This window comes from Papaver somniferum, chromosome 1, assembly GCF_003573695.1.
Source record: "Papaver somniferum cultivar HN1 chromosome 1, ASM357369v1, whole genome shotgun sequence".
Taxonomy (NCBI): domain Eukaryota; kingdom Viridiplantae; phylum Streptophyta; class Magnoliopsida; order Ranunculales; family Papaveraceae; genus Papaver; species Papaver somniferum.
The window spans coordinates 100,571,815-100,598,620 of record NC_039358.1 but is presented as its reverse complement, the minus strand read 5'-3'; the positions used below and the strand labels follow the sequence as shown (position 1 = coordinate 100,598,620).

The 26,806-nt window shown below is 39.4% G+C and overlaps 1 protein-coding gene across 1 annotated transcript; it reads right to left on the bottom strand.

Annotated features, from left to right (window-relative positions):
- Positions 1 to 22,719: 22,719 nt before the first annotated feature.
- Positions 22,720 to 26,133, bottom strand: LOC113295279. Its single transcript, XM_026543629.1, has 2 exons — positions 25,190 to 26,133; positions 22,720 to 23,479 (listed from the first exon to the last, which is right to left on the bottom strand). The coding sequence occupies exons 1-2, from the start codon at positions 25,859 to 25,861 to the stop codon at positions 22,826 to 22,828; spliced, it is 1,326 nt and encodes a 441-aa protein (XP_026399414.1). The 5' UTR covers positions 25,862 to 26,133; the 3' UTR covers positions 22,720 to 22,825.
- Between the last annotated feature and the right edge of the window lie 673 nt (positions 26,134 to 26,806).

The window sequence follows — 26,806 nt, the reverse complement described above, 5'->3', positions numbered from 1 at the left end:
CGCCATCATTAATAGTCAGGCACTGCCATGAAGCACATTGCTCGACAGAATGAAGTTTCATTGGTAAAGGCAAGATATGTCATATGATGAATATAACATGCAATGGTGGCACTGATGCATATCTGAGGAGTTAAGTTTGCTCATATACAACAAGAGTTGGCTTATGCATTGGTCCAAGTCCTGATCAAAGTTTAGACAGTGTCCACAAGCTAGTGATGCAAGCGAGTGCATCATTAAAGTTTATTACTTGGATAAACGAAGCTTATGATGCATAGGGTATATGATGCATTCCGCACCATTGGCATCAGCTGAGAAGCATTTTGATGTGAGTTTTATGTAGCTTAAGCGTCCAAGCAAGCACAACTCAAGGCCACATCGTAGTGACGCGCAATGGTGGTGTAACATTTGCCCAAGTGACGGTCACGAGTTTGGTATTGGCTTTACACATATGCCAAAATTGAGAGACAAGTTGGAACGATTATAAAGTGAGTTTATAACCATATTAGAGTGTCCACAACTGTTGGAACAGGTGTGACATCCACTGACATAAGTTAAAGAAGATGGTCAGTTATGTACAACGGTTATGGGATCTACCCCTTAGACACTTACTTAGATGCACAAGGCTTGTGCATCAGTTATGCACGGTTTTTGGTCATGTTGCTGAGATATAAATATTTAGAAAGGCATTGTAAATCAGGAAGAGGAGAGATATCACAAATGTAGTCTCATGCTTGATAGAATAAGCCATCACTAAGAGAAGTGATGGCATGTTTAATCCATGTGCTGGACGAGTTTTGTAATCTTCTTTTGATGCAATAAAATTAGATTGTTGTATTATGTCTTTGTGTTCATTGCGTTGTTGATGTTATGAGTTTGTTTAAGCACATTGATGCATACCTCTATATGCCTACGGGGGCATAAAGAGTTAGTGAAAAAAGAATAAAAACTTTTGTTGCATAAGTCCTTAAGAGTGAACGCATGTGCATGCTTTGATGCGCAGTGTGCAAGGATGAGTACTTGTGGGTGAAGTTGATTCACTAAACCACGGAGTATTGCAGGTCATGTCCCAAGGTTATTGAATGTTGCAGTTTGGATGTGTGGCAGCTAGTAACAGAGCTATATTTGGGGACACAATTCTTGATTTTTCTCTCTTTTACTTATGTTGGTATCATTTTTTTATCGGATTTAGCATTGTATTGTTTGTTAGTGTTGAGACTAGAAGAAGTTGGTCACGTGTGAGATGATCAATTAGAATGAACTTTGAAGATTGAGGTAGCAACATGCTATGAAAGTTCTTGATAAAGGTGTCAAGATTCCTTCCCAAAAGTGTTAGGAAAACGTGGTAGAATCATAGGAAACATGGTTTTCAAGTGATTGCATGATAAAACTCAAAAATATATTGACTTCTATGATGCAAGTCATATGTTAATTCCATGTTTCTCACAAGTATGTGGAGATTAAACATTTGGAATGCATGTCTCTTTAGTATTATCAGTACCGTGTACCTTACATGTAGTAGTAGGAATTTGGGAAAATTCCTTAACTCAAAGATGTTATTGGCCTTTGTAGTGGCAAAGAAGATGGAGAACCTCTTATGCGAGATAGGTAAGAGGGTGTATCATCTTAGTCAGTTTGGTTGAATATTGAAGGTATCTCTCTCAAATGCATATACCTTAGTGGTAATGCAAAGTCCGGTTGGATCCAGTATTTTCGTGGCAGTGAGATGCCATAAAAGAATAACTTGAAGGCCAATTCCTATCTAGCATAAAGTTTATGGAAAGTTGAAGACAAAAACGTAAGTTAGGGAAAAACTGATATATGACGGGCTTGTGTTTGCAAAGTGTTATTGATTGATGTGATATGCGCACAAGGAGTTTGCTTGCACTTGGTTTATGGAAATGGGATCAATATGCTTGGACAAGGGTGTCCGAAGTCCTGCATTCGATCACAACCACAACATACATTCTTGTCGACTGCAAATCAACAATTATTGCTACTAGGCTAATTTTGGAGAAGGTAAAAGACAAGAGTAACCAAATGTGCATGGGCAGTAAAATGAGTTATAATTTTAAAGAAGAATGTGTCATTAAGTAATATGACTTACTGAGTTCTAGGGTGATGCTAAGAATCACCAAGTTAGTCCAATCCAGTTGTGCAAAGGTGCACAAGTTTGTGTCGAAATTCGGGTGCTAACTAGCATGACAAATGTGCAACATTAACATTTGTCAAATAGGAATGGGCATGACGAGAATGCATAATGCGTCTAAAAATACAAGTTAGGTCGAATTATAAATGCATGGAGAAGGAATGACAAAGTAGTGCTGATATATAAGGATAACATGAAGTCATTCTTGAACAAATCTTCATGAAAGCTTCAGTTTTAAGGAGTATTCAACTAAGTGTCAATCATATTGTACTTCGTTATGGTAGTTTCATAATAATGCTAATAGTTATAAGAATGCATGTGACAATGTGATTTGTAACATTTGAGACAGTAGGTGTTGTCTCGTTTCCTTGTTTGTTGATTAAATATGATGGTGAAGTCAGTATTGCAAGATTTATAGAGTCTTACAAGTTTACGGTTAGTGTAAGTATTTGCTTAAGTTTGAGTATACTTTCAGTTTGGGTCAGGCGAAAGAGAATGAGAAATATTTTTTATACAATCTTCTTCAAGGATATTTGTTTTGACCTACTCGTGATTGTATTAGGTTTTGTCCTTACATACTGTCGAACGAAAAAGTTAGTTGTGTACTTGGTACCCTCTCCTTTTCAGACGATATGAGTGCAGATTAATGGCCAATTCTCTTATGTTTAGAGAAGAGCATACTCACACTGGTAACATGTTGGTTAATGAAGGCATTCCCAAATATCTAACATGAAGAGAATCCACAGAGCAATCAAGGAAATCCACAATAAGATCAAGTGAAGTAGAACGGAGGAATAATATAGGCCAATCTCATGTTTGTTCATTTTTAACCCAATACAACCATTAAACTTGTCAAGACAAGACTTAAGATTAAAAGAAACAACATGAATAACTTTAAAAAAAAAACACCATTAGCAAAACACATACGTGTGAGTATACTCAGAAAACATCTGGATGAAAGCCATAAGAACATTTTCTCACTTGTTGTTAAATAGTGAGCTTAAATTTTTTATAACTATCACAAACAGATAAGGGGACAGAGGACATTCCTGTCTTATAGGATTTTCCGGCACAAGAAAATCCGTAAAGAGCGTCATTTATCAAAATAAAACATAAAAAGCAAGAAACACAGAACAGATCTCCTCTCAGAAGTTAAACATAGTTGGTAATGCTAAGATCAACTCCAATAAGACTGGTATATCAGCAGATTTTCCAGTTTGCACTTATAGTGGGATTGGAAAACTATTAAAATGGATGGACAAACCCCCAATTAAGTTAAGGTTTTGTTCATCGCGGCTCAAATTGAACCGAACGAATTAAACAGAGACGACCGACTCCTTCTGCACCGATCGGCTCATATTGAGCCGAGGCTCGGTTCCTGCTGAGATGTTGGTCGTCTCATATTGAGACGACCAAGGCTAGTCCATCCAATGGCTAAAAATTCATTCCCTGTAAATTCAGCTGATTTCAACTCCAAAATCACACCTTCTCTACCTTCTGCACTTACAAAATTATTATAATTCCACTTCAACCACTCCTTCAACACCCACAAAGATTTATAATTTCACTTCACTCACACCTTCTACACCCACAAACAAATTTTCAGAGAAAATGACAACTCAAGTAAATACACAAAATACTACATCACAAAGAGTCTGCGGTCCGAAGTTCAGTATGGAGGAAGATAAAGCTATCTGCAGAGCTTATGAGACATTTAAGCTCAATCCAATCAATTGTGTTCAACAACCACATCATACGCTTTGGGAAAATATTTTTACACAATTCTATCAGGAAACTGGGAATCCAAAAAATCGTGATGCTTCCGGGTTGTCACATTGTTTTGCTGCAATCAACAAAGACCTGGATAGTTGGGTATCTATGATGATACAGATGAAATGACAAAGAGCAAGTAGTGATACTGATGTCGATGTGGTAAGTTTCATTTCCATACGGCGTAATTGATTTTTAAATCTTTTATCATTTGTTGCAATAGCTAAGTAAAACTGCAACAACGAAAAACAAGAGAGGAATGACAAAAAACCAGAAGTTCGAGTTTCAAGCACGAAGCACGCTTTCACATCCTCAGAAAGCTGAATCTATACAACCCTGATCTGTTGATGGATATGTTGTACCAAAGGAATCCCCTTAAAATATTGTGGATCCCAACATGGTAGTCAATCCCAGCGTGGTGGATCTGAACATACTTCTCAAGGTTTTCCTTATTCTTCACCTGAGAAAAACTCAAACCATCAACCCAATATTGGTGCACCAATACATGGTAATTCTAATTTGAATGTTAATGGATATGATGGACCAGGGGTGAGAAAAGGGGAAAAAAGCTCAGAAAGACAGCTCAAGATGTTGCACAATCATGAATTTCATAATTCAACTTTCAAGATTATTTTGAAAAACAAGAAAATAATGATATGGATAAATTAGTTGAAAGTAAGAAAGTGGCTTCAGAAATGAATAAAGGTCGTAAGGCAGTTGAAAAGAATATTTTTAATGCATACCTACGAGGAATAATAGGAATGGACACTTCCAAGATGAATTAGGCTGTTGATGGTGAATTTTCATTTTAAGGCTAAAACTGTGAAAGCCCAAATTATGCGCTAACATCCTGCAAAGGATAAAGCCACTAATAAAATGGTGAATACTTCCTCACTGTAAACTTATAGCATAATCAATTAATGCATGACCAGCCTTGTATTTCATGTACTGCTCTACTCTCATTATTGGTACGGCGTGACTACTGAGTGTTGCTCTCAGCAGAGCAACACGAATCTTCAAGCGTTAATAATGAAGCACATACGAAATACCCGTACATGCTGCAATTCTCGGAGTGTTATACTAACCCGATTGAGCATCTGGACTGTCTACGACAGTCTTGGAAATAATCACGACCACGCAAGTCGGCCATAAAGGTGCAAAGTCACGCCTGACAAAATAATCACCAAACGCCAGCCCAGAATGGATATCCAGACTAGTGTGGAGGAACTTGGAAAAGTTTTTGCGCACAAGACCGCCTACGGCAGTCTCAAATTCATCACGACCGTCCAACTTCACCAGCATGGTTGGATGGCGTAGATTATCCCATGACCGGTTAGGAAAAACTTGTCATGTACACCGACGGACTTTCTTCCTACCTGCATGACCGACTCTTGCCTAACCTGACCAGAATGCGATATACGATTGTCCGAAGTTGGGTCAGCGTGGAGAATTGAGGGTTGCAGAAAAGTCCACTAAAAACCTAAAATTGATCACGACCATCCAACTTCACCAGCATGGTTGGATGGCTTAGATTAACCCTGAGATGGTCGGACACATACCACCACACTCAGCACCGGCCTGATAAGTGCCCAACACAATCGGCCTCTCCAGATGAGGTGTATAACACGTATTTTCGGTTAGCCAAACTAGCTAACACGCGGCTGGCCAAAAACCCTAATTAGGATTTGTGTTGCAAATCGATCACGAGCGTCCATATTCACCTGTTCGAATGAAGGGTCCAGAAATAGACTAAGCAGGTCCAGTGAGTATCAACACGATCACTGTGAGCCTATCTCTCTCCACACCCGATCGGCCAAGGCATACCATGACTGGTTGCCTCGATTCGCACGCCCAAACTAGGCATGGTCACACTTCCCAATTGCAAACCAATCTCGACCACTCAACTTCGCCGGACAAATTGAGTGGCTTAGATCACGTTTCTATGGGACAATTAGGTACAAACGTGTACACCAGCCCGCCGTCTACACGCCTGACTGATCGGCCAAGACCGACCAGGCTTGGTCGTCTCGAAACACGCACCCGAAGTAGGAATGACGCGCGGCCTTTGCGACATGAGATTTCTGTCGCAAATCAATCTCAGCCATTCCTCTTTGCCTGACAAATTCAGTGGTCTAGATTGCACCTTCATGAGACAGTGAGGTATAGGTGCCTACGCCAGCATGCCGTCTACACACATGCCCGATCGGCCCTGCCAAATATGTCTCCCACGCTTGGATTCGACCAAGATAAAGGTTGGTGTTCGAGCACCTCCTAAACCCTAATCCAACGGTCGCAGATGTGGGTCGCAATCCATCTTGTCCGTCCAACTTCACCAGCTTGGACGGACAACCTAGGACAGGAATTAGGCGACCAGTGAGGCATCACCATAATCACCGTCCACCACTCTTCCGCACAAAGTGATCGGCCAAGTCAAGACTTACTTGTACAGCCTCCAAACGATCACTCGAAGATGGATAGACATGCATCTATTTCAAGACGCTTAATCGTGACTTACTCCGTTAAGCCTTAAAACAGCGATGCTTCACACATGCTGATTATATTCGATGCATTACCTGCATAGGTTACACATGATATTTCACAAATATCGACTTCCTAAATAACTTAGTCATTTAATCTAGCATCACATGCTACATTTTGTGGGTCCCACGATCCACACACTCGAGACATTAATCATGTCACAAACTGGGGGATACATATTGGGGTATTGGTCTGGCGGGTTACAGCGTGTAGCGCACAATGCGCCATCAGAAGAATGTGTCAGGAAGACATGGACGGTTAGTGATGATGGGAGAAGTGGGCAAGACTAATCGTGTGACACTAACACACGCAACTCCACTACTCCACTTTCTCCACTTCCCATGAGAGACGTGGGTAAGGCTCAATGACTTGTATAAATATGTTCTCCTTCCTATTTCAAAACAACACAAGACAGAAACCAAGAGTTGATACAACCGTATCCAAACACCAGAACTGAAAGCTTACATTCTGCAAGCCAGTTCAGCTTTCTGATACAAGTCATACACAGCCAACACCTTCACAATCTCAACACCTTCTTCGCTTCCCTCCCTAAGATCAACCCCATCTCCTTCACTTTGTGACCAAAGCAAGTCTGGAACGACCATTTCTTAGTTTAGGCCAGAGTTGTACAGATTGATTTCTCTAATCACAAGCACTCCCGTGCAGTGCATTTGTTTAGGATTTAGATTCATTTCTCATCCACACACCCCAAATTACCAAAACCGGCAGAAATAGTTTTCACCCATAAACAATTGGCGACCACAGTAGGAGGTTAATCTCTTGGTTGTAAAGTCAATTTCTTCAATACCATTCTATCAGTTTCAAGATGGTTGGTCTTAGGACCGCCTCAACGGCCTCAAATCCTGGTGATTCCTCCAACAGAGATACCCCTCCTCCCAACGGCGTACCTGATGGTATAATTAGGAGACTTCCAACGTTGAGTGAACTAGCGCGGGTACAAGAGATTCATACGAAGAACATGGAGCTAATCAAGGAAGCGATAAATGGCATACTTGATCTCCTCGTCAAGATCACATCAGAGATGAGCATTCCAGAGACTTCTACACCGGGGACTGGTCCCTCTCAAATCAACAACTTTACTACGAACCATAGACTAGTGGATCAGGAAGCGACATCTCTAGTGGAAAGTTTGTGTGAAATTTTACACCTGGATTCTTCACGTCCAGAAGTCCTAAACGCATCAGAAACATCTGTAAATAATGTCCAATTTACAGAGGACGACATGATGGCGGAGGAAGGTCACCACCGGGCCCTGCATGTTACCGCACACATCAAGGGTTCAGAGTTCAGGAAGGCCCTCATCGACACAGTAGCATCTTTGAATGTGATTACTCTCAAGACTATCAGGGCAGACAAGGTTCGCCCATGCAAGATCGTACGGTAGCCTACCACAATGACAGACTTTGAAGGAAACCAGACTAGCACATACGGGTATGTCAACCTGAATTTATCAGTAGGGCCTGTTCGGTCAAAAGTGAAATTCGAAGTCATAGAGAAGGAGTCGGACTATCATATGATACTAGGGAGACCGTGGCTTCATGAAAATAAGGTCGTCCCTTCAAAGTATCACCAGTGTCTGAAGACCATGCTGAATAAGGAAGTCATCCGTATTCCTGCATCATTGTCTCCTTACGCACCAATATGCGGAGTGGAACTGTTCGAGCCAAAGGAAACTCCGCGGGGAGGATCAAACAAAATCCTGTACACCCCACTACCCACGTGGATTTCAATTCAGGAAGAGGACCGACTTGCATCACTGAGGGCTAAGCCCCACGACGCACCTTTGCTGACCAGGTACTCTTCTTCATCCGATGAAGCCGCAACTCACGTCCACACCAAGAGGGAACGAGCTTTCGAGGCAAGCCGTGATCAGAAGGGGAAAACAATATACCGACGCCGTTGTTAGAAATTATTAGGGGAGACTGGTACCCAGTCTCTCCGCCCAGATGAATGCTTCAAGAACGACGGTCCACAAGAGGAGGTATTGGACGCTCTGCGACAGCTACAAGATGGCACCAACTCCACAACTGACGAGCTCGAGACTGTTAACATCGGGAATGAAGAATCTCCCAAGAGTGTCTCTATCAGTTCGACTTTGTCCACAGACGGACGCGCGAGTCTTGTCCAACTTCTCAAGGAGTATCAAGATGTATTTTCCTGGACATATGAGGAAATGCCTGGTCTGGATAAAAAATTGGTCACCCATCATCTACATGTCATACCTGGATCCAAGCCGATCAAACAGTCTCCGAGGCAATTCAGACACGAAGTGGAAGAGCAAATCAAAAATGAGATTCAGAAGTTGCTAGCTGCCGGCTTCATCAAACCTATTCATCATCCGACCTGGTTAGCTAACATAGTTCCAGTAAAGAAGAAAAACGGACAGATCCAGTGCTGCGTAGATTTCAGATACTTGAACAAGTGCTGCCCCAAGGACGATTTTCCTCTGCCCAACATCGACATGTTAGTGGACGCCACTAGTGGACACGGAATGTTCTCCTTCATGGATGGTTACATCGGCTACAATCAGATAAGGATGTATGAACACGATGCAAGTAAGACAGCCTTTCGAACCCCCCTTGGAAATTTCTACTATACCGTTATGCCATTTAGTTTAAAGAACGCCGGTGCAACATATCAACGTGCTATGACGGTAATCTTCCACGACATGATGCATAAACAAGTAGAAGACTACGTAGATGATATTGTGGTCAAGTCAAGAGCTCGAGCAGACCACACCGTAGTATTACGGCAAGTGTTCGAGAGGTGTCGAGAATACAAATTGAAGATGAACCCTTTGAAATGCGCTTTCGGTGTCTCTTCAGGAAAATTTCTAGGATTCCAAGTAACTGCAGAAGGGATCAAGGTAGACCCGTCCAAGACTCAAGCCATCCTCACGATGCCGCCTCCACGAACTGTGAAGGAACTCCAAAGCTTCATGGGCAAGGTGAACTACATTCGACATTTTATACCTGGTCTGGCCCAATTTATTGCCTCATTCACCCCCTTGCTGAAGAAAGGAGCCAGCTTCGTCTGGACCGCAACCCAACAGGAAGCGTTTCGAAAGATTCAACGAATATTGTCATCTCCAGCCATCATGAAGTATCCCGTCCAAGGGAAGCCGCTGTATCTCTACACCGCCTTCAGTGATACTACCGTCGGGTCGTTGCTCGCTCAAGAGGACGACAAGGGAATCGAACGTCCCATATACTACTTCAGCCGAATATTAAGAGACGCGAAACTCAGATATCCCAAGGCGGAGAAAGCATGTTTAGCTCTAATCCATTCCATTCAGAAGTTTAGGCATTACCTACTTTCCAACAAGGTGGTACTCGTATCTAAATCTGATCATGCAAAGTTTTTACTTTCAAAACCAGTCCTGATGGGAAGGACAGCCAAGTGGCTTCTCCAAATATCAGAGATGGACATAACATGTGCATCGCCTAGAGATATCAAGGGGAAAGCAGTCGCAGACTTACTAGCATCATTCCCTGGCAAAGGCACTACGGGGCTACACGAGGATCTTCTTGGAGAATTTCCAGACATCTCTGTTGTCGAGGAAGAAGTGTGGTTGTTGTATTTTGACGGCTCCGCCACCCCTAGCAATAACATCGGAGGAGCGGGCGTGGTCTTAGTATCCCCAACTGGGGAAGTATTCTCACACTCCTTCAAGATGGACTTCCAATGCACCAACAACTCAGCGGAGTATGAAGCTTTCCTCATAGGGTTGTAAATAGCCAAGCAAGCAGGAGTCACACGTCTGGAGATAAGAGGTGACTCCAAGTTACTGGTGAACCAGATGAATGGAGTATACGCATTGAAGGAAGTAACACTAGATCCATACCGGTCAGAAACACAAAGGTTACTAAACTACTTTGCCGATGCAACCATAATCCATGTTGGTCGCAACAACAACAAACACGTCGATTGTCTAACCACACTGGCGTCCAAATTGAAGTTCGAAGGTTTGGAAGAAAACTTAACAGTGAGGAGAACCATAGAATCAACATGGCTATCACAATAGCTCAGTAGCTCACTTTCCCAAGGAAAGGTCAGTCTCAAAACCCTGCATAACTTCTTCATGCTTCATGGTATGTTATATCATCGAAACCTGGATGGTTCCCTATCGAGATGTCTTGGGGATGATGAAGCACAACTACAGCTTAACCGCGTTCACAATGAAATTTGTGGACAATCACTGGTAGTAACGCTTTACCGACGACTTCAACGCCTGGGCTATTACTGGCCGGAGATGGAGGATCAATCCCGACTGTTTCATAAGTCCTGCTCAAATTGTCAAGCACCGTCACACCAATTGGAGGTCTTTAGTTTGGACCACACTTGGGACTGGAGAGATCCGTACATTAGCTATCTCCGCGACGGGGCAACTCCTGCTAGTCAAAAGGATGTTTTCAAGATAAAGCAAAAGGCCAAGCGGTTCGTACTTCACGAAGGGATCTTATACCGCAAGACCTTCGGAGATGATCTATTGAGGTGCTGAGACAGAAATCCCGGTTACGCTGAAGGAAACCCTAAGAGAAGACCGAATCAGATACATCGGAGCTTATCCTGAGGTCTCAACGCCGACCAAGTCGTGCTTTCTCCCAAACCCTAATTTGACCAACCCCAAGATAGCACCTGGCGGTGTTTATGCGGTAAATATGTATTCACTTTAACACAGTCATTTCCGTATACAAATTTGTCACCATCTCATGCCTACCCCACAATAGTGTAACCATTATGTGCTAGGCAGGGGACTTAATGTTGGTGGTGGATTTTCATTTTAAGGCTAAAACTGTGAAAGCCCAAATTATGCGCTAACATCCTGCAAAGGATAAAGCCACTAATAAAATGGTGAATACTTCCTCACTGTAAACTTATAGCATTATCAATTAATGCATGACCAGCCTTGTATTTCCTGTACTGCTCCACTCTCATTATTGGTGCGGCATGACGACTGAGTGTTGCTCCCAGCAGAGCAACAAGAATCTCCAAGCGTTAATAATGAAGCACATACGAAATACCCGTACAGGCTGCAATTCTCGGAGTGTTATACTAACCCGATCGAGAATCTGGACTGTCTACGACAGTCTTGGAAATTATCACGACCACGCAAGTCGGCCACAAAGGTGCAAACTCATGCCTGACAAAATAATTACCAAACTCCAGCCCAGAATGGATATCCAGACGGTGTGGAGCAGCTTGGAAAATTTTTTGCGCACAAGACCGCCTACGGCAGTCTCAAATTCATCACGACCGTCCATTTTCACCAGCATTGTTGGACGGCGTAGATTATCCCATGACCGGTTAGGCAAAGCTTGTCCTGTACACCGGCGGACCTTCTTCCTACCTGCATGACCGACTCTTCCCTAAACTGACCAGATTGCAATATACGATTGTCCGAAGTTGGGTCAGCGTGGAGAATTGAGGGTCGCAGAAAAGTCCACTAAAACCCTAAAATTGATCACGACCATCCAACTTAACCAGCATGGTTGGATGGCTTAGATTAACCCTGAGATGGTCGGACACATACCACCGCACTCAGCACCGGCCTACTAAGTGCCCCACACAATCGGCCTCTCTAGATGAGGTATATAACACATATTTTCGGTTAGCCAAACTAGCTAACACGCGGCCGGCCAAAAACCCTAATTAGGGTTTTGTGTCGCAAATCGATCACGAGCGTCCATTTTCTCCTGCTCGAATGAAGGGTCCAGGAATAAGACTAAGCAGGTCCGATGAGTATCAACAAGATCACTGTGGGCCCATCTATCTCCACACCCGATCGTCCAAGGCATACCATGACTGGTTGCCTCGATTCGCACGCCCAAACTAGGCGTGGTCACACTTCCCAATTGCAAACCTATCTCGACCACTAAACTTCGCCGTACAAATTGAGTGGCTTAGATCACGTTTCTATGGGACAATTAGGTACAAACGTGTACGCCAGCCCGCCGTCTATACGCCTGACTGATCGGCAAGATCGACCAGGCTTGGTCGTCTCGAAACACGCGCCCTAAGTAGGCATGACGCGCGGCCTTTGCGGCATGAGATTTCTGTCGCAAATCAATCTCAGCCATTCCTCTTTGCCTGACAAATTCAGTGGTATAGATTGCACCTTCATGAGACAGTGAGGTATAGGCGCCTATGTCAGCATGCCGTCTACACACATACCCGATCGGCCCTGCCAAATATGTCTCCCACGCTTGTATTCGACCAAGCTAAAGGTTGGTGTTCGAGCACCTCCTAAACCCTAATCCAACGGTCGCATATGTGGGTCGCAATCCATCTTGTCCGTACAACTTCACCAGCTTGGACGGACAACCTAAGACAGGAATTAGGCGACCAGTGAGGCATCACCATAATCACCATCCACCACTCTTCCGCACAAAGTGATCGGCCAAGTCAGGACTTACCTGTACAGCCTCCAAACGACCACTCGAAGATGGCTAGAAATGCATCTATTTTAAGACGCTTAATCGTGACTTACTCCGTTAAGCCTTAAAACACATGCTGATTATATTCGACGCATTACCTGCATAGAATACACACGATATTTCACAAATATCGACTTCCTAAATAACTTAGTTATTTAATCTAGCATCACATGCTACCTTTTGTGGGTCCCACGATCCACATACTCGAGATATTAATCATGTCACAAACTGGGGGATACGTACTGGGGTATTGGTCTGGCGGTTTACAGCGTGCAGCGAACAACGCACCATCACAAGAATGTGTCAGGAAGACATGGACGGTTAGTGATGATGGGAGAAGTGGGCAAGACTAATCGTGTGACACTAACACACACAACTCCACTACTCCACTTTCTCCACTTCCCATGAGAGACGTGGGTAAGGCTCAATGACTTGTATAAATAGGTTCTCCTCTCTATTTAAAAACAACACAAGACAGAAACCAAGTGTTGATACAACCGTATCCAAACACCAGAACTGATATCTTACATTCTGCAAGCCAGTTCAGCTTTCTGATACAAGTCATACACAGCCAACACCTTCACAATCTCAACACCTTCTTCGCTTCCCTCCCTAAGATCAACCCCATCTCCTTCACTTTGTGACCGAAGCAAGTCTACCATTTCTTGGTTTAGGCCAGAGTTGTACAGATTGATTTCTCGAATCACAAGCACTCCCGTGCAGTGCATTTGTTTAGGCTTTAGATTCATTTCTCATCCACACACCCCAAATTACCAAAACCGGCAGAAATAGTTTCACCCATAAACATTGGCACAACTCAAATTTTTGGCAAGAGGAATTTGATGTAATTCAAGTACAGAAGGCCCCAACAACGACCACCACCAGTTGACGAATCTTCTTTTGTGGAAGAAGACATCCATGAGGAGGACATCCATAATGCCATCACATTGGCTTAGTTTTAAGTTCATGACTTAGTTGTTAGTTTAGCTTGTTGTGTGTAATTCTTTGTTTTACATTAAAGGTAATCCTTTTAGTTTTAGTTTTAATTTAATCCTTACTTACTTGCAATTTAAATTATCATAGTACAGGAATCAAACTACCAAAATAAAAGTACATGAATTAAATTACCGAAATCAAAGTACATGAATCAAACTACACTAAAAAATAACTTGAACCTGTGAGGGTTTCTTCTTCCAAAATCATCCCACGACTGAGCAGTGAGATCCTCCCTTAGTCTTAAATGTAAACCTCTGTTTTGAATTCTCTCTTCCACCATTCTATACTCTCTTATAGACATACACCAGAAGGATTGAACTTCTTTCCTCAAATATTTATTTAGATAATGAACCCAGCTTTTATCCCGTCGAGTTTACTCGGTCTCCATATTGTAAAAATGATGCTGGTGGGCATAATTCTATTCATTTTTATTGGTTTAAAAGAACGACATGGTTCACAAATTATTTGGGACTTTCTCTTCAAAATTCTAAATTTTCGTCCCACATCCTTCCTACACAACATCTGTCTTTTGTTAAACAACCGTTGAGCACGAACATATTCCCTGTTTATAGGTATCTCATCGTAGGCTTGAACAAAAGTTGACCATGCTGGATAAATCACGTCCACCAGAAAATAGCCCATGTTATATTGATGGTCGTTGATGGTGAAATTGGCAATTGGAGCATTTCTGTAATACCCGACGGTTTTAGTTATCGTTTCGTGTCGGATCTTGTCTAAGTTAACTTAGTTTATTGTTTTCTTCGCCCTAGCCTAGCTGAGTTGCTTGAACTAGGAAAGCTACAAGTGTGGGTGAGAATATAGTCACCTAGTTAATTTTTAATATTTTAATAAAATTTAGAGAAAGTGAAAAGACACTTAGAATAAATAAAATAAAAATAAATAAATAGGTTTATGCGTATTTATATATAAGTTTTTTTATCAAATAAAGACAAATTTTTTTTATCAAATAAAGACAATTTTTTTTATCAAATAAAGACAAATAATTTTAGAGATTAGAAAACTAAAATCGAGAAAGATGACAAGGAGATGGAATTAGAGTTTTTAGAGAAGAAGACTAAGGAGAATCAAGAAGAGTTTGTATCTAAAAAAAGGTTGAATGTTAAATCCCTTTTCTCTTTGTCTTTCTTTGTTATGCTTGATCTTAAGTATTATATCATTAGGTTTCTGAAATTTATATACATAAAATTGTGCATTCGATTGATGGTCAGCCTTTGGATATTGATAGATAACATGATTAGGTATATATGGTTAAAATTTGAAGTTAATCAACTGTAAATTCACCGTTGAATGTTTGTTTTAATTTGGGTGATAGTTTATGAATATCTGGACAGTTACGTTTTAACATGTTTTTGGCTGATTTAGATAATCTTGTGATGTTATAATGATATGTGGTCCCATGAAAGTTATAGATTTATGTATTATGTTTCATATGTATTTAGATTTGCTTAATTTCGGGTTGTTATGAATTTAACATTAATATTTTTCTAACATGATGAATCTAACTAGATTTTATGATGTGCTTGTAAAATTATTATCATTTGGCTTATCTGTTAGTTTACTATGAATTTTGGATATGGTTTTTTTTATTGAGTTTTGTATATTCTCCTAAAATTTTAGGAAGATCGGATAAAGTAATCACCCTGAGATGCATGATGTAAAATGTGTGCAGTTAGCTTGTTTGCATGCCCAAAAGAAACTTGTTGTTTTTCATATTGTTAAGCCATGGTTGCTTGTATTGTTTGTAAAAATGATTTAAAAATTAGAAATGAGTTTATGTTTTACCGTTAGATGGAACATGGTTTCATGCTAACGGCGGGTAATGATCCTAGAGATTTAAATGGGTAATGATCCCCATGTAGGAACTCGTGTTTCATAACCATCGATGGCGGTTGTTGGTGCCGGATAACGAAAATGAAACGTGTAATGATCCCCAAGAGCAAATGGGTATGATTCCCATAGTAACTTTTGATCTTGACCACCGATGGCGGTTGTCTGTGCCGGTAAATGATAGGTGGGTATATGAACCAAGGTTTTCGTACCGTGAACTCATGGTTTATTGGTGACAATATTAATTTGTGAATTATGTGTTGAAATCTAGATTAAATGATTTGTTGAAAATATTATTTGTGTTATGAACTCATGTGTGAATCCAATTGGATGATTTGTTGAAATATTATTAACAATGTGAAGTCTTGTTTTGAAATCTTAATTATATGATTTGCTAGAAGCAATATTGGTATCATCAAAATATGATTGAACAAATAAATTAGAAGATTAAAGAAAATAATACTCATGCAGTAATCTTGTTGGTTGAATACATATATCATGGATTGCTCGAAATTATATCGTATACACATATTGTATACCTTGACTCATTGATATTTTTATGCATATTTTGAGATTGGGAATGCATTCCACTGAGCTATCATCTCACCCTAATTGACATCCTTACAGAATTCTTGGAAGTTGGAAGCAGAAAGTAAGAAGATAGTTTAACCATTGTATTATTTTATTGTATTGCTTGAAATGTAAATTTGAACTCAAATGTTGTTAAACATATGCATCAACTTATGTTTCATAAAACTTTAATCATGTTTGATATAAAAATTTACGTAAGAGAAATATATGCATAACTCTCTTTCCGACCCGTAACGCTTCGAGTTCGGATCTTCATATGGGTTTGGCCTTGGTCCGCAACCCGGGGTGTTACAATTTACATACTTAAATTCTTCAAACAATGGTGATTTATGCAATATATTGATATCGTTGTTACAACTCGGAAGGACGAAAAAATCTTGCCATATCCAACAATCATAAGAAGCTGCCGCTTCCAAAACCACAACTGGTTTTATATAGTATCCCTTATACTGACCTTTCCAAGCATACATACATCCATGCCACACATAATGTATGCAATCAAGGCTACCTAGCATTCCGGGAAAGCCTCTCTTCGTATTCTCAGATAGTAGTCGATTAACATCATCTTGCGTGGGTTTCCTTAAAGAACGTGGACCAAAATGGTTGACTACAGTTTCACAAAACATTTTGAGATTATCGTATGTGGTTGTTTTGGCCATACGAATATACTCATCATGAGCATCTGCAGGCACAACATAACCTAGAATCCTACGGGATGCGGTGACGTTTTGTTTAGGTTTATGCCCTCATATGTTTCGAGCGTCAAATTGATAAGTAAATTTAGCGTTACCCAAAATATATCTCCAATAACCCACATGACCAAGTGTTGTGGCATTCGGTAGCGACGTTGAAAATCTTGATCAGAGTAGGCACTTCTATTAAGAAAATAATCACGTATGATTTGTTGGTGACCTTCCTCTCGAAATATCCACGTATATCTTATTCTCAATACAGCTCCTGGTAATTAATTTTGTGGAAATTGCTCGGTGTATAATTGCAGCATGGCGTTTGTTCTGGATCTTTCATCATCTGAATCTACATACATTTGATCTAGCTTCTATATAAACCCTTGTTGTTGTTGGAAAGAAAATATCTGCTAATAATTGCACGTCTTCATTTTCCGTATCAGGATACAGAAGGAAACAAATGAAAATAAGAAATATATTATTGGATTTTTTTTTTTTTTGTAAATTTTAGAAAATGGATCGTAGTTGAGTGCGTTTAATTTCGGTGGACTGAGTGTGTTTATATAGATTGGAAACGAAATATAGCCGTTGAGGGTTGGGAAAGAGTAGTCGTTGTTGGGACGACCGACCATGTAAGGTATGATCGACTTATTTTTCTTTGATAAACCTTCCTCCCACTGCACAAAACTCAGCTTGTCCATCCACCTGGTACCACAAACAAGTTTTTTTGTATAGTCCCACTGGAATTGTTCCAATATATTTAATATGATAGCCATATATATAGATAATAATGAACATGGAGACTATCCAACATATTCATCATCGTCGGTATTAAAGAACATGGTGATAAAAGATACTCCTTCTCCTCCATCAGATGGTTCTCAACCTATTTTGCGTAAGAAGAAACCAAAATAGGGAATCCACATGAAAGCTCTTGGAACATTGAAAAGGAGTTCATCTTGATTTTTTAATTAATCAGTTTTGATTTATTAATAAACCAAAATAGGAAATCCATAGTACCCCTTCTCTTCTCCTTCATAATTCAAGATGAACTGAAAACAAATAAAAATGATGGATTAATAAATCAAGAATCTTCTAACCATAATTTTTATCAGGCAAGAATCGACAAAATCACCACTCCTGTCTTTGTTTTTGATTGCTTAAATAAGTTAGAATGATCAAAGTATAACTCATTTCAGTATCGGGAACTACTTACGGCAAGTATTAGCTGAACTCCTAACCGTAAACTATTCCTGGCCATAAGTAGTTTATCTACGGCTAGGAATTCATCATTTCCTAGACGTACGCCGATAATTTTTTGTTGTTTACGGTTAGAAAATAAGAAGTTCCTAGTCATTGGGTGTTTTATAATTAGGTTCCTAGCCATGGGTAGATCTGAAATCTCAAAACACTAAAATATATACTGAATGACTATAAATATATACAGAATGTTACGAAAGAGTATCAGTTTAGCCGGTGTCACTGTAGTACAGTGGTAAATTCATTGGGTGATAATATCAGTGACCTCAGTTCGAAACTCACTAACATCAAATTCTTTACTGATCAGAAAAAAAAGAGTACCATCAGTTTATGCTCAATCTTAAAATGAGCACATATATATACTCATTTTTACGTAAATATATACAAATTACGGCTGGAAAATGGTAAATTCTTAGCGGTCAGTGAGAGGGGCATATGCCCATTATCGATCCTAAAAGTTAAATCAAATGTAACCTTTTTTTTTGATGAACAATCAGACCACATTTCATTCAATCCAAAAAGGTGATTACATGATTGTTTACAAGAAAAAGAACATCAAAATACAAAAAGATTAAAACCCAAATACAAATAAAGATACCAATTACATGTAATTCACGAAGAGAAAGAGCAAAATACCGCAAAGGTACCCAATTTTTGTATGAAAAGTAGAGAGAAAAGATGGTATAATCCAGAATCAATTCCGACCATTTTAAATGTTTGTCTTCTATAATAAGAGATGCTCCAAAAACAAAGGAGTGCTTAGCCCTTAATCTTGTATATAGAACGAAAAACCCGGATGCCCTAAATCCCTTTTGTTGAGGATGAACTCAAAGCGATGCCGTGTTGAATCGTCGATGTTCTCGGATCTAGAATAACATGTCATGAACCAACCAACAAAGATTAAACAATCACCATCAAAGTGAAGAAATAATCGCTCTCAAAGCGAAAAAAGAATCGCCCAAAAGGCGAAGATAAAATCACCAAAACGGTGAAGAAATGTGTTAAAAGACACCACAAATTAAAAAATAACATCTTATTTCAATCAGAAAATCTACTAAAACAAAATAAATATAATAATCCTTGCTTAGATTTGGTCCAAAAGGACCAAACCTGAGCAAGAAAGATGAAAAGACTTTTGATTTTTTTTTTAAGAATGGAAGTGAAAGGAAAGAAGAAAGAGAAAGAAACTGATCAAATCAAATGTAACCTTTAACACTTGGTTGGTTTACTTAATTAAATTTGTTAACACAAATTAATTTAGGACATTTTAGCCATTATCCGAAATAGAAGGATAATGGGTCATTGAGTTTACTGCTTGATGACCCTATTTTGCAATCTTGTCAACCCTCGTACCTTCTCTTTTGTAGCCCAAATGATACAATTCCTTTTTTAGGGGATTAGCTTAATCGATATAATCTAGCCCAATCAACCCACACAACACCATAGTCCGACCTCTGTCAATAATGCCAACTGGCCCTTTAAAGTTGGATTTTGATAGCCTTCCAAATCGCATAAATCTAAAACGGACAGTCAGCTCAGCTTGTCATCCTGTTACTCAAAGATTTGATGCGTTCCAGGAGGTCCCAGGTTCGCGTTCCCGATAACGCAGTATTGCAAAATTTGACATCGAAGATAGAGTTAGCTTGTCCCCTTACGACATAATTAGTGCTCTATCCGCGTCAATTCCCTTGACTAGTTTCTCATGAAGCTCGCTGGTGGGCTAGCACGACAATCTGTTCAATTAATACAATAGTTAGGGGTGTGCAACGGACGGATGGATGCGGATTAGAAGTCCACCCGCGTCCAAACCGTCAAAGTTGCGGATTTGGAAAATCCAACCGTGTCCGGCCCGATCACCCCGCGGATCAACGGGTGATGCGGATCGGATGCGGATTAACCGTAGATTTAGTCAATAGAAAATAATATTGTAATAAAATAAAACAAAATCACTCAAGTTGGAGTTTCCATTCCATCTGTGTTTTTGTTAGTCTCAAGAAACTCATGTTGCGAACATGGAAAAGAAGGTTCTTGAGTTGCATGGTGTATTTCATCTATTTTTCTTGTTTTAGTTTAGTTCTGGTCTTATAATGGTCGTTTATTCACGGATATCAAATTGACATTCAAGGTAACGTTAAACCAGGTAGATAACATTTCAAGCAAATGGGTGGTTAGTCCTTAAATGAAATATTGGTTAAATTAACTAAAATGTGTCGAAGCTAGAGCTGTCAAACCAAGCCAAAACCCGCGGGTTGGTCCGTCCCGTCCCGTGAAAACCCGCACCCGTCCCGGATGGTAACTAAACAAGACGGGCGCGGGTTGTCTAATTAGTGGCTTGTGAAGAAACGGGTTAACCCGGCCCGTACTGTGAAACCCGCGGCTGGCCCGTAAACCCGTAATTCCATTCCCCGTACTGTGAAACACGTAGCTTGTTACGTGTCTTCCTATTTGTTTTCTTCTTTATTTTCTTCTTCTAGGAATTGTTATTTCCTAACCATGTAGCTTCGTTTCTATCTGATGAAGAGAAAAGGGGATCTGAAATTTGTTCTTCTCCAAGCTGCTGGCATCAAATTGAGACGGAACTGGAGATGAGTTCCATGGGTGTTGTTCATGGTGGATGTATGTGGTTTGCAGACGTAATTGAAGATGACAGAAAATGAAAGTTAGGGATTTGTGTTGGTGGAATTGATATTGGTGTTACTGAAATTGGGTTCAAGTGAAATCACGGTTGGAAAGATAAGTCTTTCCCACTCTAGCATCCTAACTTGATTGTAATCTCGTTAGTTAATCGATAAAAAAATTCAAAAAGAAACACTTTCTTATTTTAAGATCTGAAATTGTTCTATCTTTAATTTTGATTGGAAGTAACTCATCATATTCAAAAAATAGGGCGCTTTAATCTGTATTACCCATTGATTTGGTTTGATGTTTATCCATTTGCATTTCCGAGTTGAGTCTGTTCTCGATCGATTGCTTCAAGTTGGGTCAAAATCTACTTTAAATGTTCAACGCACCACGAACAATGCAATTTGATTTAATTCTCTAACTTATCATGTCTAATCGAGATTATATTTCTTAATTTCTTGATCAATCTCTCAGATGTCAACGAGGAAGGGGTTTGATGCATATTGCAAAACTAATGATGGAAATTGAGAAGCTCTGTATTCAATTGATATATATACTCCGCAAGAATTGAGGTCCTAAATGAAGGATTAAGCCTGCAATGTTAATACCACCGCATGCACTTCAACTGCTTGTAAGGACTCCACACAGAGGAGCTTGTATACTCTACTCTATTCCACATCACACGGCAATTATGAAATGGATTTTGGGTTAGATGGTTTGCTTTGAAAACTAATTAAATATGAAATTTAGATGAACAATGAGAATGGGTTTCAAGTGTACTAATTTAAACTCGAGTCTGGCTGAATTCTAGGAAAGTTTCATTGCCTCGTCCACAGCCAGTTAATCGGTGAAGCTGTTGCTACCGGTGGTTGTCTACAGATCTGCAGACGAAGATGAACATGGAATCGGGGTTTGTTGTTGTTTGAAATGCATGTACTATAATAGTTTTGTTGGATGTATATATATTTTTCAATTTCTGTTTATGTAATTTTCGATTTCTGGCGAGTTGACTCAACAAAAACCAGTCAACCCGTGAGCACCCGTGAACTCGCAAGCTTTACCCGGGACGGGCGCGGGTCGGATAAATGACCACCCGTGAAGAATTTCAACCCGCAAGCTTAGGCTTGTATTAACCCGTAACCCGCGGGTTGGTCACAAGCCAGCCCCGTCCCGCCCGTTTGCCAGCTCTAGTCGAAGCTGCTCTGTATCTGGTCTTCAGGTACCCTTTGATGCAATAGTTTAGCGAATAAGAAAAAAACTAAGAGAAAATCTAACAGTGCTCTTCTGGTTATTATACTTGTCACTGGCTGCATCTTTTGTAATCTCTCCCTCCATACTATAACTTTGAAAAAACAAGCCAATTTTATCCATCCTCTTGAAGTTTATCGATAAATTCATTCCATCATCGTCGTCATCGTTGACTCACCTTATTATCCTACGGTGCGGATGAATTCGCGGATATCAAAGTCCAACCGCAACCAAACCGTTAAATATGCGGATTTGAGAATCCCACCCGTGTCCGGCCCATAGAACTTGCGGATTGTGTTTCACCCGCAATTTTACAGACGGATACGGATGAAATCCGCAGTTCCGGACTTTTTGCACTCCCCTAACAATAGTATATGCTGTTGGAACTCAGCTTGGAAAGCTTTCCAACTAGTTTCTTGTAATAATACTCTTTATCCAATAATAGAATAATATTAATAAAAAATAGAAATTAAATAAAAGAATGAAAATATAAAAAAAAAAAAAAAAAAACTTAATGCCCAAAATTCACTATTGATTACACGTAAGGGCAAATGAGTAAATCAAAACGAATGAGATTATACACGATTCTCTCTCTCTTTGATCAGTGAGTGTGAACAGCATATTACATTTTGCACGTATGCTATGGGAAGAATAATGATATATCAATTGAAACCCATTAATTTTGGAGCAAATCTCAATAACCTATCTAATGTGTTAGGTATAAACTTCCTTGCAAACAAGTGGCAAATATCTGTCTTTTCCCCATTGTACTCGCACTTGGTTCCATTACCGTTTCTCAATCTCTGTAACAGTTCAACCGTGACATCTGTTCTCGTAAACTTAGTCGGATGAGGACCTCCTTTTGCCCAGTCAACCCAAGTCAATGTTCTATACGAATTCCTTTCAGAAAACGCCTTATTGATGTTTAAAAAGGTTGGTATATAATGTTCATCTCCGTAACAGGAAGACTTGCAGAACTTTCCAAAAAGTGGGAAATATGTACGGTCTGAGATTATCTCAGTAGCGAGTTCCCTATCCATCTCGAACCACTGTGATCCTTTTCTCCACTGATAAAGGCTGATTTGTGGCCTCATTCTAGGACTATATCTGCCACGACCAACACCACCCGGTAAATCATAGGATTCGATGAATGTCTTGGTAGAGTTTATAACGTAAGAGTAGACTGTAGAGAAGTTGTAGAGTGGAATGCATGCTTCTGAGAGGAGAATGAAGCGTTGGTTTGATAAGTCAAGGAGGGCATTTGCTAAAAGGCGTCGTTCGGCTTCTATCATATTAAAGCTTCCCCATCTTACTTCCTGCATCAAATATGAAATCGTTTAATCAAGATGTATACTTCGATTTCTACAGAGGATAAGAAGAAAATAACGTTTTAAAGTTAGCAGCTCAAGAAAATTAATCATGCAAGAGTCCATTCACATATCATGCTTTACGGTGTGTGTTCATTCTGCATACGCATACTGGTCCATACTAGACAGTATATCAGGCCAATACGGTATCAGATGTGGTATTTTGTTAAATTGTTATGCTCGGAGGATAACCAAGAATGTTGTATTAGAAAACAATTTTTGAAAAGTAAAAAAAGTTAGCAGTTTTATAAGCAAAAAAATGAATAGCTTATGAAGCACTTCCTCCTCAAATTCCATCTTAACTTTTACTTTATTTCAACTAATTACGTCAATAATCTTACACTCACAAGCTTCACTGATTTTTGAGCTGTCTCAAAAGAATAGTAGATATTAGGAACACTTTCCTTCTAAGGTATTTTCTTTTACATTTGTATGACCTAAGATTGCTTCTTATTCAGGATCACTCTAATTCATATATATCTAATTTTGGACTGGCTGCTATCTCTGTGTCGGTAGAAGGAGGTTATATAGTTTATTTTCTTCTGTGAAGATAGCAGTGATTATAGTCTAAAAATTGGTATATGATGATAGAGAGATCTTTCCATGACGCCAAACAAAGAATAATATTTTTATCTATCTTTCGAAAAGGTTAAACAAGGCCTAATGGAATATAGATGCAGGCTGCTAAACGCAATACAGACGAGGCATGCAATGAATTGGTTTCTTTTCCATAAAAAAAGAAAGAGGAGTTAACTGGGTTTCTTCTAAAATCTAAATACACATTATATAAAATGCAGAAGTCGAGTCACAGTGTCACTAAGAGATGTTCTTCTTTGACAACCTTCAAAAATATCCCGAGGAACATCTGTCTACTCTCTCCTATTATACTCGGTGAGCATACACTTTGTGAGGGAGGTAATAGCGACTTCACAATCTAATTTTTTTTTTTAAGTAATGCAATATTTTTTCTCTGGCAATGGTGTAATGATGATGAGTCCTCTAATGTGTGTACATTTTCAGAAAAGAAAGGAGATAGTATAATATATTAATATGTGATAATATGTTTTCTTGGTGAGTCTATATTGTTTATAGGCGAACAATTATTCAGAGCTAGGAAAGTACTTAATGTAAAATGTTAACTTGCAGCAATTGGCGGTCCAACTAAAAGGAAAGGACTGTGCAAGTCAACCCGATGACGAGAAAACCTTGTGGGACGACCTGGCCGTCCCCTGTTTTGGTCGACACTCTTGTTGTCTTGCACTACTAATGAATCCTAGAAGCAATTAAATACAAATACAAACTGATTGGGTTTCTTGTTAGCCGTCGCAAGATATGGTCCCATACGGTGTTTCTTTTTAAAAGAGGAGTATTAATTTTCAATATCCTACTCCTATTTTCTTAATTGATAGTGTAAAATCGATGCCTATGCCATTACTAGGAAGATTGTGAAAGCGCATGTACAACCGGTCGCCAACACTGAAGAACAGGGCTCCTCAATCTCTGACCCTAATGCTATTCCTAGCTTGTCCTAATATCAAAAGTTCTATGGCGTCTCAATATGAACAGAATATATATATATGATCGAAGAATTAAACTAAATTACTGACAGAAGAAAAAAAAATCAATGGTACTAGAAAGTTAACCGTATGAATAACTAACCTTGCTGGGGATCGTTCGACCGTTAAAAACGGAGTTTTCAGGTGGTATGATTGTTTCGTTGTAAGAAGGATTTGAGTGAACGTATACCGAGTAGAGATTTGTATCAACCCCATTGAAAAATTTATCCCATAAAGGACCTAATGTAACTCCACCTCTTGTCAAGAACATGAATGCAACTTTAGGTGTCACTTTGTACGGGAACTCTTCAATTTTAGGAACCATTGACGCTCTCCATAACAATTCTTCATCTTTCATGTCATGCATAAGGTTTTGAGGTGGCTTTATATATTCTGACAACCCTATGCGACTCGCAGTAGTATTGTTATCAGTAGTAGTGCTCTTAGCAACGCTGGCGTTTCCGGGTATCAACATTACTTTAATTTGATGAGGAGGAATTAGAATTTCCAACGGAGACGCTGGTGGCGGTTGAACTGTTGCCGATGGAGACGAATTCGTTGCGAATTGTGTGAATTGGAGGTTTAAAGAAAAGCTTTTTTGATAGAAACTCCATATGTTACCAGTAAATAAACCACACATAAAGAAAAGAATACACAAAAATACAATCAATTTCAGTAGATTTGATTGAGTGCTTATTTTCAGAGATGATAAAATAGTTTTTTGATCTGTACTCACGGATGATGGATTTTGTAACTTCTGATATTGGTTCTTCATGTCTTGATGAAGAGGAGAGGGAGGAGAAACAGACTGGAGTTGTATATGGAAGAGAATAAAGGCAGAGAGGTTGATTAATATACACTTGAACCTTGATTGGAACAGGAGAAGAAGAAATATGTATCCTGACCTGACTAGTCAATTGAATACGTATACTGAGAAGATTCTTGTGACCTCAGACCCTACAAGAAACTTGATGCTCTCCTATTCGGAAGAGTATTCAGTTGATCTTGGAATTGCTAGTCCAACTTGGACTATGGAACTCTTGTATTCACGAGTTAGTTTTGCAAGTCCAATTTGGATGGTAATACCGTGTTATTAGTCCAACTTGAACTGTGAAACTTCAATATGCTTGTTTTTTGGTTTTGGAAACACCATATTTTCATGACCTTAATATATTGAGGAGTTAGTTTTAGAATATGAAACTTATTTGATTTATTTATGACTCTTATTAAATTTGAAAACTTCTACGCGTAGGTTATGTGATTTTTCAGTATTAAGGGCAGGAGACGAGGAGTTACAGATGTACGTTATTTAATACCATTATTAAGCAGTATCGCTATCTGATTCTCATTCAATGTAAAATATTGAAGAACAGATTTGAAAAATCAAACGTAAATAATGAAAGGAGAGGTGTAAGATGATTTCGACCGTGTAACATGTTGTGTCACTTCTTTCTTGTTTCACCATGGCATGCGTCCACATTAAATGATATTTGGGTTCTAAAACATTTCCAATTTTACTTTAGTCAACTCCTTAATCGATTTTATTTTTGATTTTATTTTTGGATATATTAAAATAACCCTTATTTCCCAAAATCTGAAATTTCTATTCTAGAGAGGCATTAGTAAAACTCAATTTTTTTTTTTTAAGTATGAAATATTCTAGGATGCATATTAGAAGTTTAATTTTTACTCTTTCCGTTGCTGGAAAAGAATTACTATC

Excerpts from the sequence above, each read along its gene's own strand:
- LOC113295279 (XM_026543629.1), bottom strand. The coding sequence starts at position 25,861 with ATGAAGAACCAATATCAGAAGTTACAAAATCCATCATCCGTGAGTACA. Across the intron at positions 23,480-25,189 it reads GTCGAACGATCCCCAGCAAG|GAAGTAAGATGGGGAAGCTT; the intron begins GTTAGTTATTCA and ends TATTTGATGCAG.